This window comes from Orbicella faveolata, unplaced genomic scaffold (genome assembly GCF_042242905.1).
Source record: "Orbicella faveolata isolate gen_17 unplaced genomic scaffold, um_ofav_v1 contig_27, whole genome shotgun sequence".
NCBI lineage: Eukaryota > Metazoa > Cnidaria > Anthozoa > Scleractinia > Merulinidae > Orbicella > Orbicella faveolata.
The window spans coordinates 4,267,707-4,287,714 of NW_028301555.1; the positions used below are offsets into that span (position 1 = coordinate 4,267,707).

The following is a 20,008-nucleotide window of genomic DNA, read 5'->3' on the forward strand; positions in this document are numbered from 1 at the left end:
TCAAGATCTTATTATTATTTTTTTTTTTTTTCATTATTTTCATTGTGAGATTTTAGCGCCACTTGTCATGCGCCGTTTCCTGTTAGATACGGCTAGACGTTATTCACTGACATGGCGTATTATTTACATCTTTAGGATTTTAAGAATTTTACTTAATTTACTTCAGAAACTAAATAAAGTGTGCTTTTCGCCAAGGTCTAATTGTTTTCTAAATGCTAGGCCTGCGATATAACAATAAGAGTTAGCTTAGCTCGATCGTAACAGACATTTGTTTCGAAAGCCGGTTCAAACAAACTTCGAGTCTGCATTTGGACAAAGTCATTGCCGGCTGAATGACTTCCTGACACATGTTTATTCAGGCGACATATAAGGGTAATGACAGCTTTCTGGAGATGCCTTAAAGAGGTTTTGTGCTCCTGGGAAACGGGCCAAAGATGCGGGGCCTGGGACTTCAAAACAGACATGTAGGAGTACCAAGGCTCTAGGGACCCATGGACCCCGTTAGGAACCCTGACAATTTATTAAGAAAAAAGAACTCAAAAGTATCCATACGTAATTCATTGAGGATTTCAAACAAACTCTTTCTTGCATTGCTTTATTTCTAATCTGGAACAACAAAATAGATTTTTTTACTGATTTACAAAGCTATTTCTTGTACTTCTATTTCACTTGTTTTGAGTCAGTAATGATCACAATATGCTTATTGCAATTGTTCACTTGATCTAACAGGTCCAGTGAAATCGCAGTATAAAACACTAAAAAAGTAAGCGACAAGTTTAATAAGAAAAAATTTGTTCTGAATTCAGTATCTTCATCACATCTTGATATACTTGCCTTAATGCAAAACCTATTTCACATAGGATTGACAAAGCATTGTGACGTAAGGGAGTTGCACTTAGACAGAAGAAAATCACTGTTCGCAATAGTTTTAATTCATATTTACAAATCTTAGCAATCAATATGCTAGCTTAGAGTCGATTTGTAGAGAACCCAAGAAAGCCCATAAGGAGAAAACATTAAGGATAAACGTTATCTGAGTAACTGCGTTGTGACTAACACATAGACAACAGATGCCAGGAAAATGGGCGAAATATAAATATAACATCGCCAATTTTCCTTGCATCTGTTGTCCATATATTAGTCACAATGCAGTTACTCGGATTAACCTTTATCCTCTATGTACTGAAAGTATCAATGGGAAATGGTTTTGAAAACACTACTTCCTGCTTGTGATTATTTTAGTTTGTACGATTACAAGTCCAAGCAATCGATATATTTATGGTAAACTGTGTTGGGCTGTTTCGTTTAAACTGTTGAAAACCATCAGTTACTCATACCTAGAAAGCTCCAATAAAGTGAAAAATAGCTTGGCTATGCGCTAAGTTTCTATAATTATTAAGAAACAGAATCATATTTAGTGCTAAAGACATGCGTGTTTCGATGGGTCCCAATATTCCATCATCGTCATTGACAAAAGATTTGCATTGCATTTATGTTATGAAATGAGAATACCGTAGAAAATACATAGTATATAATATGATAACCTTGAATGTGGCAAATGTGTCAGATTTAAATGCCACAGTTGTCTATCAGGATAAGGTTGTTTTCCACAAATTTGCTCTGAATCATTGTTTAAGGTAGCATACGCTAAACGTATCTGAGCTTTCCAACTCAAAATAGCCCCGATCCAGTTAAACAGTAGAAAACATTACTTGCAATAAATGCAGTATTTACAAATGTAGCAATCGATGTTTACACTAACCTGGTCATGTGAGTATCAACAGTTATGACTATCATTGAAGTGACAGTATTATGACGATTTCGCAGCATTTTTAAACAAAACAATACTGAAATTATGACTTTACTTTCGCTACGAACACAAAATCCTCCTAGATTAATATGATGAAGAGCAAATTGTGATTAACTTTTGTCGATTATTGCAAGACGACTTTCAATTTTGCATCGCAGACTTGCGCATGTATACCCGTTGAATGACTTTATAGTATCAGTGCTCTTATCAGACCATTTTGTAAGAAGACTAGCCCATTATATTTGAGTTTACATCAATAAAAATATGTCTTTTTAAGGTATTGACATTTTCAAGTCACGTTCGAGAAAGTGCCTCTTTAATTTTGGGTACATAGAGATTAAAGGGCTCTAGTCAGCCACACCTTTGTTTTTGTTTACATGCGAGAGTTTGGCAATTATATTTTATTCGGAGCATGTCGAAACGAACGAAATCACTTTGAAACTACTAAAGATAATTAAACATACTTTCAGGAACACAACTTACAGTAAAGCAATAAGGTTTCGCTTCAACATAAAATATCAATCATTTCGATGGCTTCGAAAATGGCGCGGCTGACTAGGGTCCTGTAACAATATAATTTCAATCGAATAACTGTACGCGATCATTGTACCTCTCAGAGACAACTATCCGACCATTACTAAGAACCGCTATAGCTGAGGGTAGCTTAAATTCTCCTAAATTCTCCCCTTTTGTTCCAAACTTATAAACCAACTTTCCATTCAGTTCAAATATTTGTATTCGATTATTCCAAGAATCACACACCATTAGGTGTCCCGACTTGTTCATTGACAAGCACCGAGGATTATTGAACTCCCCTTCCCCTCCACCCTGCTTTCCGAAAGCGAACTTAAAATTTCCCTTCCCGTCGAACATTTTAATGCAATGTTCATGACCATCTGACACTATAAAATTTTCGCCATACTGAACACAGTGGGTAGGGCAGGTGAAGGAACCCTGCTCACCTATCTGCATTAGAAACTCACCATTAGGAGAAAAGAATTTAATCAGTTTATTGCCTGAATCAGCAACAATGATATTTCCATCACTGTCTATGGATAAACCATGAGGATTGCAGAGTTGTTGATTGAGATTTCCTTGCTTTCCAAAGGTGTCCAAGTACTCGCCCAGCCCACTGAAAATCTGGATCCTGTGGTTCCCAGAATCTGCTACTAATATGTGTCCATTTTTGTCGAAGGCTATCCCAGTTGGCTTGTTAAATTGTCCCTCTTTGCTTCCTTGTCGACCAAAGGATCTCAAGTAATTACCATCGCTGGTGTAGAGCTGAACCCTGTGGTTGGACAACTCTGTCACAGCGATCTCGTTACAGTCATTCACCGCCAATCCGCAAGGAGAATTCAGCATTCTGACGGAGGAACATTTTTTTCCAAAGGATAAAAGTGGTGTGAACTTCATTGATTTGACTTGGACCGGAAAAGGGCTTCCGCGGATGCTTTCTCCGTTTATCTTGACTGCCACTTTACATGTGCCATAATCTCTGGGAAAATAGGTGATCTCGTAGAATCCATCCTTTGAATTCTTCACTAACACTTCCGTCACGCTCTTCATTGCTTTTTCGTCGACAACGTCTACTGTCACGAGGTCGCTTTCATTGTAACACAGTTTCCCCTTAGCATCTTTTGTGGTCAAAACAAATTGTGCTTCACGTCCAACGATTGCATCGTTGAGCCCCTGACCCTCAGCAACAGATTGACTAGCTTTTGTTTGTTGCAGTATTCGAAACGAGCCAAATTCTTCGGTGTTGACGTAATCGAGCATCTTTTGATTTTCCACGAAAGCGAAAACAGGAAGGCCTTCGGGGTCACGTCTGTACACAGTTTCAGCAAATTCAGAGACTCCGCCGACGATTGTGGCAAACGTTTTCTTCAGTTGAACAATTTCAGCGTTAACACTTCGTGTTAAAAGTTTATCAGCTTTTTCAAGCGATGACTCCGTGGCATTCGCTTCATACTCCATCTCGGTCTTTTGCTTTGTTAAACGTTCAAGTGATTTCTTCGTTTGGTTATCAACCGCTTCAAAAATACTTCGCTTCTTCGCTTCCATGGCGGAAATGATGCTATTAGCGAAGGTTTCAGCATTTCTCTTCACTTCTTCACCTTGCTGTATAACTTTAGCGCAGTCTTCTTTTAGTTGACTAACTGCGTTTGTCTTTGCTTGCAATTTCTTTCTTTGAGTCTCAATCACAGATCTCATCTGTATCTTCTGCCGTTCAGCCGCCTCTTCTATGTGCTCCAGAACGTGACCAGTGTGTTCTAGGGTGACACAAGTTTGACAAACGGCTGCTTCACAATCCTTGCAAAAGTATTTCAGCTCTTCTTTCTGGTGTCGTTGCTTGGTGCACAACACAGGTCGCTTAAGGACGTCCTCGTAATCTTTGTCCTGAAACTCTTTCACCGCGAGAACGCGGTGATCTTTGTTGCTGCGAATAATGTTGTGTCCACTTACGCACTCCTCGCACCAGAAAGCACAACACTGAAAACAATAGGAACTCTCGGAGCTTTTCTCGTCGCAATTGCCGCATCTCACCTGGCCGCTATTACATTCTTTAATAGTCAAAACGTCGATCATACCGTTCAGGTAAAAACTTGTCGGAAGATCCTTCAGATCGCCGCTCTCCGGTACTTTGCTGAGTGCTAGACAGTTCGGACATTTGATTGTGCCTCGGCCATTATAGCTTGCTCTCCGCCATTGTGTTAAGCACTGTAAACAGAAGCTATGTAGACATGGCAGCTGTTTTGGATCAGTAAAAATGCTGGAACACACCGAACAAGACACTTCTTCGCGAAGATTATGAAGCAACGTTCTGATGTCCATCTCGTTTTCACAACAAGGAAGATGGAAAAAGTATACCCTGGTCCCTGAGGTTTTTCTTGATTTTTCTTCTTTTCGCGAAGCGGCGAACACGAGTCGCGAAGCGGCGAGAAAGAAAAACTTTTGGTTACCTTGGACTTGAATCTCACTTTCATGCAGACGCCAGCTGTCAAACGCGTCAAATTGATAATTACAAAAGGGACCAATGGCAACTTAGCAATCACGTGCTTATCAGCCACTAACGGTTTCCTCTCGGGTGGTGGAGAGTGGTATCACCTGACCTCGGCTTGGCCGGGGTCAACGCGCGTGTTTGCAAGAATTAATGTTTTCATCCGCAACGATCGCGAAGGTTCTGTCTTGTTAAACATTACTACGGAGCATGTTTCTCCACTTACTCGTTTTGTAAGGTGGACTCGCGATCGGGACTTCCGAATAGGAAGGCATAAGCTTCTTGTCTTCGCTGCTCAAACTGGCAACTGAAATGCCACGGTTTCGCAGTTCGCGGATATGAGAGTCCACAAGAGACTTGGAGGACACACAACCAAAATTGTGGCGTGATGAGGGCATGAATAACCTGACCGGTACAGGTATTTGCAGACACCAGGGAGCAACTGAAATATAATTGATTTTCCATGTCCGGTTGGCATTATGGCGAACAACACATCGTTGCGATTAATGACTGCGAGCAAGGCTTTCTTTTGATGTTCGGTGAGACTTTCAATCTCTGGAAAACGCTCATCGAGAACCGAAGTCAAAATTTCTTCGAAGACACTGTCAGAAACATAATCCATGTCGAACACAGGCGAATCTTGAACGTGTATAAACTGAGAACTGAAGCATTTTGCTAACAAATTCCTTCCCTGGTAGAGAGGCAAAATTTACCTCAAGAAGTGCAGTGACAGCTATCCCCACCGTCCCCTCGGTATTACCAATCAAACGAACCAATCATATTGATTCGCGTGTTTGTAAAAATATCAACCAATCCGAGCCCGAGAGTCAGATCCTGACCCTGGCGTCTGCATGAAAGTGAGATTCAAGTCCAAGGTAACCAGAGGTTTTTCTTTCTCGCCGCTTCGCGACTCGTGTTTTCACCGCTTCGCGGCTCTCTCTTGCAGCTCTCTCATGCGAAGAAAAATCAAGAAAAACCTCTGGGACCAGGGTAGAAAAAGTATAGAGGGCTTAGAAACTCTAGACATGTAGTCTTTTATTATTGCGCGCGCATGCATCGAAACTTGACGTCAAAATTAATGGTGTAGTCTTGTGACTTTGTAATCTTTCTTTTGTTTATTTTTAAATAACCGATGACCTTTTCGTTACAATTACCAAATTATGCTTGAAAAGGGCCTATTTCACCGATTTCTGAGATTTGGTTTCTGATTCTTAGAAATTAGTGACTATGGTTGTCTGGCACCAAAACATTCCGGAAATTTTGGTTGGGAATTTTTTGTGCGGGATGAACGTGTCCCATTTCAACTTTTCCACGAAGAACCTGGCATTCCGTTTCGTTGAGGCGAGGTGGCTTGGCCGTTTAACCGAACAAAGGCTTAGATCTGGTGCAAGTGGCGTGTAATGTAGGACTGACGAATTTCCATTCTCTTCGGGGAAAATTTTCTTCTTTCCTTTTCCAAAAGTCGTGTTTCATTGACATGTCGACTCAAATTTCCGCAGTCTTCTTGTGGATGGTAAGGGACAGACCATTATTGTTTGAGGGAGTGGGGTCGGCGGTGGGAAAGATCTGCTGAAAAAAAATCGTGCAAGAGGAGCCATGGGAAAAAAAATCGAGCAAGTCCTTTCTACTATTCAGGTCCAGTTTTTCAGTTAAAAACTTCTCGGGCAAGCTATTGCCGGTTTTCATGTGACGTCATCAATTTCCAAAATAAGAAATTACCAATCCTTGTGAAGTTTTAGTTTCATCAGATGTAAGACCCACTAATAACTTGACGTTTTGCAACGTTTAAGCCCGACAGGGTTCCTCATTATGTAATGGAGCACGTCGGAATTTCCAAGTTTATGCGTACCGTGACATTAAAATGGCGGCTCGATAAGGCTGTCAAGTGAGTCAAAAGATGAGTTATTGCTCAAGTTTTAACTAACTAAACAGTTCTTGCTCAAGACAAAGTATTAATTTCAATGTATCGGAGCTTTAGAGTAATAACGTTTCGTTTCAATGGCAAAACTGAATGACAGATGTTTCTGTTACTTAACGGCCGCCATGTTTGTGTCCCTCTGAGGGGCACAAACATGGCGACACCATACAAAGCTCTATAAATTTGGGTGAAACACTTTTCCGAATAACGCGCGGATGGAAAACCGTACAGACTTAAAAGTTGGCGAGGTTATTTCTATATCAATCATCTTTCATATCTCAGCTTCTTGACTTAATTTATTGAATGGTTACGATTTTTATTTTGATGGCGTGACACTGCAAACCAGCCATTGCCCACCAAAAAAATTCATGCAAAATCTAAAGGCGAGAAAAAAATTCCTGCCCCAAAAATTCCCCCGCCCCCCACGCGTCCTGAGAAAATAATGGTATGTTCCTAAACATCCCAAGGTGCTCCTTTGTTTTAATGAAAGCATAAAAAATAGAGGACAGTTAATAATGGAATGCTTCCTGCAATTCTAATGCAGAGACTGATGTAACGATTTTGATGGCTATGATGATCGTCTCGAGTCAGTTCACATTATTGCTTTAATTCTTCGATGATCTCGATTGTTGAGTAATTATGACTTAAGGTTATGGAGCGTTTTCATTCACATGGCCAGCACATATACAAATTTATTGAAACAAATGGAAATGTTTACATAAGAAAAGAGTTCAAATCCCACAGGATTGGCATGGTACACCAACATGACCGCCGTTTCATTGTTTTGGAACACCAATGTGGATGACGTGACGTCATGCTCAGTTTGCGACAAATCCCTAGAGATTTCAATGACAAAGGCGCGGAGGCCATGTTGAATGTAGTAATACAAGCTTGTTCCAGGCATTTGGTAAGTATTTGAGGAGCCGCGTATATACAACGGGTAACGACGCGAAAAATGAGTTGAAAAGGACAAGATTTCTGTAAATATCGAATGTCTCTCGATCTGAAGTTACAATTTCGGTCAATTTAAATGAAAAGTTAAGACCACCCCTCCCCTCATTTCAACGATGAACAAAAAAAAATGGTGCGATTTGGCTTTAGCGCGTGTTCATCATTGATTTGGGGGGAAGGGCTACTTTTATTTCTTATTTTACTCTGACCAGGATTGTACGTGTCCATGTCGTCCTCAATTATTTGGAATGATTTGCCATTTTGTAATTTTGACAAACCCAATGCCGGAAAAGTGTTTATTTTGGCACGAAATCTTTGAGCGTCGCGTTTTTACAGAGTATAATTTGTCTTATGAGAACACTGTTATAATCCACGGTAGTAAGGTGAGTCCAAAAATCAAATATACAGTACAAATGCGCCGTCGAAATTTATAGAATGCACTTCGAAATATGACAAGAAAACCAAGGATCCATGCAAAGAAAATAATGAAATTTGTTTTGAAAGAGAATACTGGACTAACGGCCCACTGGTTAATGCTCTGAGTTGCTGCTTTGTTCCGTAATCCAAACTTTATCACACAGTTATTACCAACTTGAACTCTTGTAAATCCATCAAAGCCGAGGAACTTACGCCTTCCCCGTGAAGAATTGAACCTAGTAGCAATTGATATGTGATACGAGAGGCCATTGATTTCTAAAGAAGCATGCACGCCATTTTCATCGTCTTGTAATTGAGGCTTCGTCACGTTATTTTCAGGTGCAACAAAAACGTACGCCAATCTTGTTTGCCTCTGCTTTAGTCTTGCTGTGATGTTGAGGAAGTTAGTATTTCTAGGTCTACTCTCGCTTGGATGTTCGGCGCGTTGGGAATGTACAATACTGCGTCCTCTATGAGAGTTGCCTAAAAGAACAAGATACCGTTTACCACGCAAAGTAATTGAGCCGACTGTTTCTCCATGCCGGTCTTCTTTTAGCTCGAAGGGCGAGTTTCTGTTATGAAAAAACGCTCCAACGTATTGGATTGGGCTGTCTGGTCTTGTCTCAATATGGTCAACTACTAAAAGAACCCCAGGTCCTAACAGAAGAAGAGCACGATAAACACTTGTAAGTCCAAGGAAAGAATTGTACCATCCAGACATTTCGCCACTCATGAAAACAACTTCTTCAGATTGTGCGGCAGCAACGACACTAGCGTCAGCAAACCATAATTTTTCGTCTTTGTAATTTAGCCATTTTTCACAGTCTCCAATTTGGCCTTCAAAGGGCCCAGAACAAGTGGGCTTGGTTGTTGGTCCAAATAAGAGTGCATTGTTGAGCCACGTGTATTTTGGCCCATAAAGGGTCTCGCTGATAAAAGGAACCCCATTAGGTGCAAATACAAACGACCCTTGGTCAGGATGTTCGTGGCCTGGATTGAAATTAGGCCATCCTAATATCCAGTCATAAGGTTTGCGTCTAACAATTTCGTTCACTGCCCTGCCATGCAGAACGCTGGACTTGAACGAGAGGAAGGTACTTCTCTCCCCATCTTTATCCAGAGCGCCACCTCCGTAAGTAACGACACCCCAGTCTTGGAAAATATGCAGATGAGGAATGTATGCATTAGGTGGTTCTCTCTCGGGAATGCTTGCATCGAAGAATAAAAATTCAGTATACAGTGTGCAGAAACGCTGCCCAAAGTTACCTTTTACCTGAGGATCTTCCAATCGTAACCTACGAATTTTACTTGCCAGCCAGTTTCCGTAACCATTTCTCATTACAAAATTATCCAAGAAAACGAGTTGACTTTCGGGACCGTAAAACCAATTGGAGTTTGAATCAGCAATGCCGACTGTCTCAGTAAAACCTGGAAGAATGGTGCGGTATAGGAACCAAAAGTGTTGTCGCAGCCAAATGTTGTTTGTCAAATCAATACCAAGGTGTCTCTTGGCCAAGAAAATGTACTGAGTCAAAGACCGTGAGGTGTACGAGCCATAAGCAACTCCTTCCTCCATGGAACCATCTACAACATGGTTTAGAAGAAACATCGTTCTGTTGAGCATGAGATGAGCTCTTTCCTTCCAAATTGTCGCTTCTTTGTTGTGGTTTTCAACGACTAAGGCACCAGTGAAAAAAGCGACGTAATTAGTTGCAACGTGATTTTGAATATACTGTGTGCCCCAAGAAAGCTTAAATGATCTTTCGTAAAGCTCCTTGCTAACCTCTGTCACCTTATGAAGGATTTTTGATCGGAGAGTGTCATTTATATTCTCGTACATGAAGTCGTAAGCCGTTGCTACAGCAACCAAGCTATGTGCCACTGGAACATCATCTACCATGGAAGCGCGTACGCGCCAGTTGGGTAAGGAGACAAAGGCGTCAAAGAACTGCATGGCAACATCTCTAGCTAAGAGATCATTGTCGTTTAAGACACAGTACATTGCTAGAGCGCCAAAGTTATTTCCGTGATGTTCGTTCCATCTGCCAGCGAATTCGTTCCAATCACGTGGAGGAAGGAACTTCGACGGTTTTTTCTTCATTTCTTCGGCTGCCTCCTTCAAGCGAGCGAAAATGTCGCGGTGCGTTGTTAGCGCTTGTTGCCGTAGACGATCTATATCCTTAGAAGAAAAATACAAATTTGGATGGTTGGGTTGCTGTTCGTGTGTTGCTGTGATCCATTGTAACAGTAGAACCACGATAAGATGAGCAGAATTCATACTTTCTCGTTTTTTGTTGAACACTGTTGAATGAGAGAGAAAGATAACAAGTCAATACTCCAATATTATAACATAACTAAAGCAAAGCACGCGCTCTGATTGGTTAATTTAGCGTCTACTATTTGCCCATGGGTGTACGCTTCTGACGTGTGTGCTAATGTTTACAAAGCAAATCTTTTGACAGACATTGTTTCTAAAGTAATGGCCGACGTCCTTCTCCCAGAAATGCGAAACTGTCTTCACAGTTGTGTGAAGATGAAACTTTATCGAGTTACTGGTGTGCAGTCGGTTGTCATGAATGAATTTTCGCGCGCTTGTTTTCTCTTGTCATGTAAGACTACACGAACATTTTTTTGTGATGTAGCTCAATAAAAGGACTTCTGTTGTTCCAATATCTCAATGTTATGTTATAAAACAAATGGTAAACGCCATAGCGTGCACTATTGAGTTATGGATGCACTTGGGAGGTTTGCTAAGCACTCAAGAAGCTAGAGTCGCACTCGGCTGTCGCCTCGTGCGACTCTTACGCTTCTTTCGTGGTTAGCAACCTCCCGCGTGCATCCATAACTCAATAGTACACGCTATGGCGTTTACCATTTGTTAAATGGCCGTTTTTATTACATTATTAGACTAAAGACACATAACCCGTCTGGACGAACTTGGACGTTTTCTTAAACAAGTTTGGAATCTTAAACTCCGAAAACGGATCTTACGTTTCTTTAATGAGGGTATTATAAACGCTCCCAAATTGAACTCAAATTAGGGTGCACGAATTTCTTTAGGGAAATTAAAGATTGGATTCTTCAACCCAATTGTGTTTATTTATATAGTTACTAAACAGATCAATCCAAGATCATTCGGATAATGGTGCATTAAAGGAATAGAACAATCTTTGCTCCGGGTCCCGGGGGGGGGGGACACTACCATATAAGGGCTATATAGGTATGTGCCGCTGTGAAGGGTATGGTTTTCAAGCAGTTTACTCTAGGATAGGGTATATAAATCAGAGCGTTTAGGTCTAGAATAGGGTATAATTTTTCACAAAACTGACTAGTTGGTTGAAGATTTTATCTAGACTAAGGAAACCAGGAATTGCCACTCAAAAATATAAAAAAATCAAATCGGCAAGTTTAAATTTACGCAAATCATCCTCAACAGTGTCTATTAATGGGGGATTTGGGAAGTTTACTTTAGTATAGGTTAGCAAAATTCAGCTGAACTAGCTCTGGTATAGGCTAAGGGTTCCAGGGTCCCAGCGGCACATCCCCACTCAGAAATTCCTAAAGTACCTTCCTCCCTCCCGGGCTCAGGGTGCACGTGGATTCTTCGAATCCAACCTTTGATGTACCATGATCCGAATGATCTTGGATTTATCTGTTTAGTAACTGTATAAAGAAACACAATTGAATTTAAGAATCCAATCTCAGATTTCCCCAAAGAAAAGTAACCACATCTCAGTGTAAAGGCATACATAAGAAGGATTATAGGTCAAAAAAATCTGCTTAAGTGGGTCTTGAACGACAAACTTGATCGACGAATTGAAGCCTTAGTGCGTGTGATAGCTCTTCCCGTTTTTGCAATAGACGCATGAAACGGAAACTACATAATTTTGGACGAATTATTCGTGTCCAGTGTAAGCACAGCACTGTGGCAGTCCTCAATATCTGCAATAATTGAAATTAAAGCCATTTTTTTCGTGTCCGATCTAGTTTATAGGGACTCTTTGCTGACGTTGGTGATTTTACCTTAAGGACCAACAAACAGCTTTACGACGTGTAGCCTGAGAAGGCAGCATGCTATCTATGAATCGACTGCAACGTTCTAAGAGCTTGCCTCACTTGAAAATCGGCGAAACGGTTAACTCCACGGGCTATAATGAAGGTGATATTGGCTTTCAAACACTGCCAAACAGTGCTGATAACCCAATTAAATCCCTTGCAACATCTCGAGTTGACAAAAACACGTTACACAAAAAGTATTTAATACATTGGAACCATGCTCTCAGTCAATCAATCAATCAATCAATCAATCAGTTAATCAATTAATCAATCATTTATTTTAACACGTTTCGTCGAGGAGCTAAGAACTTGTTCAAAATATGAACGTGTATAAATGAGAACTATAGTAATTACAGCTAATAATATTATTCTATTCTAGCTAATAATGTTATTAAAGGCATCAATGTTGTTAAAGACACCCGCTTATTTCAGGCAATATTTATTCATCCCAACGAAAAGATTGTGTATTTTCTCTTTGGCTCCGTCCACCATACGCTGGAGAAATTTGAAAATGCGGCTTTCTTTCTACGGTTAGGCTTACCGTCCACACTGATCTATCACGTAAATGGACCTTTGTGAAAATGCTCTTCGAATCAACCTGGATGAATTTGAAAACACTTGCGCTATAGTGTACACGAAAAACATTTTGAAAACGGAGCTTTCTGAAAACGATGACGTTACGATAAACGTGATAACAACCGGTGATCGTTGCGTTTTCAGATTTCTCCGGCGTAGTGTTGATGAAGAGTGAAAACGCCGTTTTCAAATGTCTCCGGCGCAGTGTGGTTTGCCCTTCCAATTAATACGGACTACGGACGTTTGCTCGATGCAGTTCAGGCAATTCAAGTCACAGACTATTCAAATGGTTACGAATCTGGTAACCATTTGCGAGGCATTTCTACATTTGAATGAGTGTAAGGTTTTCAGATTGAACTCAACTTAGGGTGCTTTTCAAGGGGGAAATCAAAGATTGGATTCTTAAATCGAAATGCGTTTCTTTATATCGTTACTAAGATCACTTGGATCATGGCACATTAAAGGGACACAGTCAGCTTTGGGACCGTGCTAACCTGGACGCTAGTTTTCTCACTTTGAAAAAAGTTCACCTCAACCTGAAATCAAAGTACATCTAGAAATCCGCTTCAATCTTCGCAATGTTTTCCTTGATTTTCAACTGTTTAATGAAAAACTTGTTTTTGAGTGTGCTTTTGCTCATCCTATGATAATATTTTTATCATATTTGGTTAAAAAACAGTATGGATCGCGTCTCTGTGATATGCAAATTAGCTATGAAATGGTATCTAATGCGCATGTGCGCAAGCTGACTGTGTCCCTTTAAAGGAACCGAAGAATCTACTCTAAGCAAGGTTTCTTCGGTTCCTTTGATGCACCATGGTCCGAGTGACCGTGGACTTTCCCAGAGAAAAGCACCCTTAAAAGTTACAGTTAAGGCTTTAAACATCAGTCAGTTTCATTTAAATTGTATGCTTTAGTCTTTGCATTGACTTTAAATCTGTCCGTGAGGTCTAACGTATGAATTGTGCGAATGAATCCCATGAATTCCCACCCACCAGTTGTCATGACCACTAATGGAATTGCAAAAGCTTTGTATGACTTTGAAAATTAAACAAACATTTCACCATTTGCAATTCAAATCGAAGCATATGAGCAATTTAGCGGTCAAATTGTAATCTTTGAGCCTCTACCGAGCCTTTTTTATTTCTTATTATCTTAAGTTTTCGCTTTAAAACGTAGCTGAACCACAAATACAGGCAGACTTGCCTGAATTTAAGCCGTCGATTTGATTCAATTCACTCTGCTTAAATTCTGGCTGCAAATAGAAGTAATAGAATTTGATTTGACGAGCGTTCATTTCCATAGCGTTATCACACCATAACGACAAATTTCTTTAGAAGATACCGATAGCTGTAACAAAAGCTTCACAGCCGTTATTTTTGGATATAGTATTGTGGCCTCGTTATACTCACGAACGCTTCCATTCATATTTAATTTAGTCATGGACAAATTAGACGTTATTTCCAAGCGCGAAACCTCGAGTAAAAAGCAGTTAGGCATCTATTCATGGGAACCTTTAGATTTTTATTGAACTCCAGAAAGTTTTCCTGAAGTCTCAATATCGGGGCGTTTGGCTTTCCTGCGGTCAAAGAAGGCCGACACAAAAACGCAGCCGAAATGTACTCATATACAAAAAAAAAATAACCTTTCATGACCGGTGGAAGTTGTACCGGCATCATATCAGAAGGGTCTCAGAGGGTTACCTGTAAACATAAACTGATAAAACATTTCGTGACCGGTGGAATTTGAGCCTAGGTGCACGATAGTTGCCATACCTTAGTTAGTTTTCAGTTGTCTGTAACATTCGAGTATCACTGACATCTTCCGTGAGGATCCCGCAGTTTCCTTCTTACTTTGCCCAGCTTAAGCACTGAACACTCTGAAGAACAATCGTGGTTATCACTGCCGAGATTTGTTTGATATACTGACTCCATTCAGATGCAAATGAAAAACTTCTTTTATGCACTTTAAAAACAAATCTGCATATTTATGCTCAGTATGTAATTGTCGCGTAGCACAAAACCACAACAGGCCATTTTCGAGTTGCCTTTTTCCAGTGTTTCTTCACGAGTGCTCGTGAGTCCTCGTGCAAAACTAACTGAAACGAGTGTGATCGGCACGAAAATGACGCTATGACTTGATACGCGGGACCGTAATAGGCAACTGTTTGTTTTATCGGACAGCTGTAATTTACATCCTTTTCTAGTCAGTCTATTATTAATACAAGTCCTTAAACCAACTCAAGCGGATAGTAACGCGACCAAGGCCCCGTCCACAATGCAATGCGCCGGAGGAATTTGGAAAGGGAAGTTTCACTCTGAAAATATATCGAATGCTTTCCGTCCACACTACGCCGGAGAAATTTGAAAAAGCAACAATTGCTGGTCATTTTGTATTTGTGTTTGTAGAAATCTCGGTCTGGGAAATAACATAATTATCGTGGCGCCATCGTTTACGAAAACTGGCTCCGTTTTCGAAATGTTTTCCTTCCACACGAAAACGAAAGCCGGCGTTTTCAAATTTCTCCGGTTTCAAGAGCTTTTTCGGAAAGCTTCTTTTCCACGACGGATTCATTAGTGTTGGACGGTAAGCCTAACCGTAGAATAAAGCTACGTTTTCATATTCCTGCGGCGTTATGTTGTGAAGAGCAAAACAGAGGAAACAATTTCAACAAATAATTGGAGGCGAAAGTTTTCACATGAAAATGAAATTATATTTAAGCTGGCCCGAACCTTTTTATGCGTTGGTTACATGATTTTTGACTCGCGCGTTTTAGCAGAAACGCTTTTTTTCCGATTTCTTTGATTTTTGTTATCTTAAATCATGGTGCAAAATATTTCAGTTTTGGGGAATTTGACGAGAATGTGTTTGGCGTGCACGTTGTAACGGAGAAGTTTTCTAACATGCTCTTATTCTCAACGCTTGTAAAAATACACTTTTTGTTATTGTAAATACATTTCCACTTTGTAGATGTTGACATATACATGTTGGTATATATTTTTCACTTTGCATCATCTTATGTTAAGCGTTAAGTTAAATTACTCGGATGCATTGTGCTTAATTGAAGCCCTTGTGTTTGGTTGAAGTTCAGCACTAATTGGAACCAAATATTGACTTGAATGGCTTTGAGCTAAGAGCTGAACTTATCTTTTGTAATGTCTTCTGTAATATTTAACAAGCCAATGTGTTCCTAGGCAACTGGCCTTAAAAGATTGTTTTGTTAAACTTTGTTCGGGACCAATACGGCTGTACGTTTTTACCCCAAACCAGTTGACTTTATTCTTTAGCAGATAATAATGACTTAGTTTGGAATCTCAAAGTGTTTTGAGTTACTTAAATAAATCCGGCAATCCGTTTTGAAGCCATACCAGTTGATATCAGCGACTAATCGTGCCTATAACAAAATTCTTGATTCTGATTGGTGCACGGTCACGTGGGTATCCAATTACAGGTGGACCCCAACCACTTATTAGAATTTTTTTTCTCCCCAACCTTCCTCGGCTTCAACAATTCAAGATGGCGGCCAAACATTTCGCAAAGAAATACTGAGCTTCCGGTGAAATACATATCAAGTTAGTCTGCCCTGACTTATAGTTTCCAGTAAACATTCACGAAAAAAGAAATTTTGGAATCGCTGATTTTCAATGAGAAGTAATCGCAAAAGTTATTTCTGTGCACACGCGTGTCGCGTGATTGTGCTGCTTTTGACGCAACTGATTCATCTAACCTACCACACGTTCTTTGATCATGGTAACTTCTGTATACCCTTCCCTCGGTATAACTCTGCTTGTTGGCGTTTTCTTAGACATTTTTTTTAACTGACAAATAATATAACTTTGGCCCTAATTAGCTGGGTTACAATTATAGAAAGTTACCTTAATTAAAACGCCTACACATTATCTTCAGTCAACACACCCGATATGCATAGAAAAATGCGAAGCAGCTGCCTCAGTCAAACAAACAAGTTTAATTTTTCAAAGCATTTATGTCTCGACAAAAGAAGTTAATTATTTCCGAGAAGTCCGAATGTAATTCAAGTGCATTTTTACCTATTTTCCGTGGGAAAAAATAAAATAGCTGAACGACTGATTGATCGAATTGAAGGTTTACGACGATCGAAAGAGCTGCAGAATACTTAAGACTCGAATAGACAAGAAACAAACGAACTTTGTTTGCTTTGAACAGCTTCTTAACAATTTGTCTGACACAAAGATTTTTAAAAAAGAAAAACAAAATACATGAAACTCACAATAAAACTAACAGAACTCTTACATGAACAAGGTTTTGAATAGGCCAATTGACCCCTCATCGTGAGATGACATAGAACTAATAGAAATAAAGCTTTTACGTTTCTTACTATGTATTTTGCATCCGTTTTTTTGTCATGATAATAATCAAGTTTTAAGAATGAATGAATGCTAGACCAGAATACTTTACCACCAGAGGTTCATTCTTTGAAACTGCAATGAACTAAAATCGACTATTTTAGCTTTAAATTTAACTCGCATTTTAGCGCTAGAAGGATTTTTACACCCGAAGTGCGAATTTTAGAGATTCGATTTTAACCTAATTGAAATGAGATGGGCCGATATAGCTTTAAAGTAAGTTCATAAATTGCTATTATTAAGACAATGAATTGCAAAATTATTTCCTCACTGACTTCTCTGTTTTGTCTAATAGGCCATAATTATTTTCTGTACTTTTGGACCTCTTCTCGTAGAAGCAGGTAAGTTGTATTATTGCATTTTTACCATAATCTGAAGGATTGCATACTCTTAGCAGCTGTGTGCTGATTTAGTTTTTCGTAGGCGGCAGCAGTTGCTACCAAAAAAAAATCGAAATTGAAAACACTCTTTGTTTTTCAAAATGCAATTTAAAAAGTCATCTATAGTATTTCGTTCTCGCGTCAAAAAAAGTCATCGAATGAATTCGATTCTCTTGCAAACTCCATGCCTCACGACAACTTCACCTGAAGTTTCCTTGGTATAAATATTTCATTTGCGTTCTAAAATTAACTAAAAGTGAAAACGGAGAACATTTTTTACAAACAGCAAATTCCACTTGCTGGATACGTTGCTATCTCATGGTGAAGTTGCAAGGACTGCAAATGTTTTGAAGCCGTTAATTCAATTCAAACTTGCTTATTTTGAGAGAAATGTGAATTATCGAGAATCTTATGATAAACGTAATGCCTATAGATAAAAAACCAAGATTGAATTTGGAAGCCTTTTTAAAGTTTAAGAAAGATTCGTTACGGCTCGGTCGATAAGTAGCTAGAATTGATCCTTCGTTAGGGCTTCAAGGCTGGAAAACGTTCGCCTAAATATAAATTTTCGAATTCACGTTGGTGTTCCATCTTGATTACCCCAATCCGAACATTTTTGTTTGTCTATTGTTTATTACGTCAGATTCCTTTCGAAGATTTCCTTGATTTCAAGTCGCATCTGTATACAAGACTCCATCATAATCAAACAAGTCGGTCAATTCGAAAAAAGGTTTCTAAGAAGTGGTCTTAGTAGAACTTGAAAACCAAAAAAAGCCCAGTTAGTAAGTCTCACGGAGGTCAAAGGACTCGTTTTTTGCTGTTACTAGAGAAGTTGTTTGCGTCATGAAAAATGACCACTGATGACTCAATTGATTATCGATGATTAGGCTTTTTTTATCTCGTTACTATAGCATCAACTGAAGAAAAGGTGGTGGAAGTAAAAGTGCTGAAAAACGCTGGAAACCGTTGCGAGTCCTCTTTATTGAGGGAGCTTTTTAACGAGAATTTTTTACGGAAAAATAAAAACGCTGGGGCGCGCTGGTCGCTTAAGACTTCGTCTCAAGACTATGGTGTTAAAACTATGACGCTCAAACGTTGCTGTTTTTTGTTTTGTTTTGTTTTGTTTTGTTTTTTTTTTTCCAGTTGAAATATTGGGTAGATGGAGCCTAGACGAGCTGGACAACGGCCAGCTTATAGAATCACTAAGTCAGAATGCTTCCTCCACCGTACTGGTTGCTCGCGAGGGTGCCACAAATACCCGCTTGGGGGTACTGAGCGTAGAAGACGTCAACCATTTGAGTATCGCTGTTCCCAACGGCGACTGTCTTGTGGATCTTGATGCATGTGGAGAAGGTTTTGGTGTCTCTTTCTGGATAAGATTCAAAGGTTGAGTATCACTATAAGCTGCTCTAAGGGATTTGCAGGGTAATTTAAGCGTTTTTTTCGACTCGCCCTTCGCGCTCTTGGACGTGCTCATGCTTTTGTATCGCGATACGTGCCCTGTCTCGCTAATCCACATGCTCACATCAGCACCAAAACTTTTTCTTGAAAATGTATGTTGTTTACTGGATTGGGCACATAGGAGACTATATCAGTCCAAATACGCTTCGTGCCTGCAATCAGACATTTATACGAGCACTAAACCGAATAAAATGAACTAAAATTTTCCGTTGCGTTCGCTCTGTGGTGTTATTTATCCTGTCGATCTTAAAGGGGACTCTCTTCCTTTCTTCCTTTCAGTTTTCAAACGTGTTTCGAATAGTTTGGAGCTAACTACCTCATTGTGAATTATCAATCATATTCAGAATAGAACGGTCTTTATTGAGTGTTGTAAAACCAAAACCGGCCTCAAGAGTCCTCATGGGCCCGATGAGGATGAGTGAGTGAAAACCAAAACCAAAGTAATCACGCTAGCCGATCACAAAGGACACAGACAATACAGTTAGCCAGTCAAATTCGAAGAAATTACATGTAGCTGACGCGAAGCGCGGGAAAATGTGTGCGAACGCGTCACAATTGGTTTTGGTTTTACTTCTGATTGGGTGCAAAAGTAGCGCGATATCTTTAAGCCAATCGTGTATCATAGAAAGTGCAAAACCAATTACTTTTCGACCTTCGTTAACAGCATTTTTAATTTCGTTCCCGATTTGTGAGTTGTAATACCTCATGCGAACACGTTTCACAGTGAAACACGCTTCAATCGTGATTGGAATAAAATGTACCGGACTAGCTAGTGTGAACGCGGACATTAACTTCCCACAATGCCATTGTGTGGTTACGTCTGCTTTATATATAGCCACGCAATATTCCTCTGTTATCGCTTGGCCTTTTCGTGACGACCCTCACAATGGCTTTAGATGCAAGGTGTAAACGATACCTAGGTGGACATTTTTCTGTTTTCTTTAAACAGGACTTATATCAGACATCATTGGAGACACTTACAACCAGGAGACCACATTGAGAGGCTGGTTAGATGTTGTCACGAGTCCTGCGTTGCGTTGGATAAACTGTTATCGA

General features: G+C 39.8%; 2 protein-coding genes across 2 annotated transcripts; both read right to left on the minus strand.

Moving 5' to 3' along the window:
* Nucleotides 1-579: 579 nt before the first annotated feature.
* On the minus strand, nt 580-5,717 carry LOC110042806 (E3 ubiquitin-protein ligase TRIM45-like). The gene has a single exon (XM_089296449.1). It carries the CDS (start codon nt 4,640-4,642, stop codon nt 2,390-2,392), a length of 2,253 nt encoding a protein of 750 aa, XP_089152575.1. The 5' UTR covers nt 4,643-5,717; the 3' UTR covers nt 580-2,389.
* A 1,683-nt stretch (nt 5,718-7,400) lies between these two features.
* On the minus strand, nt 7,401-14,944 carry LOC110042857 (dermatan-sulfate epimerase-like protein). The gene is made up of 2 exons (XM_020748243.2): nt 14,502-14,944; nt 7,401-10,395 (listed from the first exon to the last, which is right to left on the minus strand). Exon 2 carries the CDS (start codon nt 10,370-10,372, stop codon nt 8,027-8,029), a length of 2,346 nt encoding a protein of 781 aa, XP_020603902.2. The 5' UTR covers nt 10,373-10,395; nt 14,502-14,944; the 3' UTR covers nt 7,401-8,026.
* Between the last annotated feature and the right edge of the window lie 5,064 nt (nt 14,945-20,008).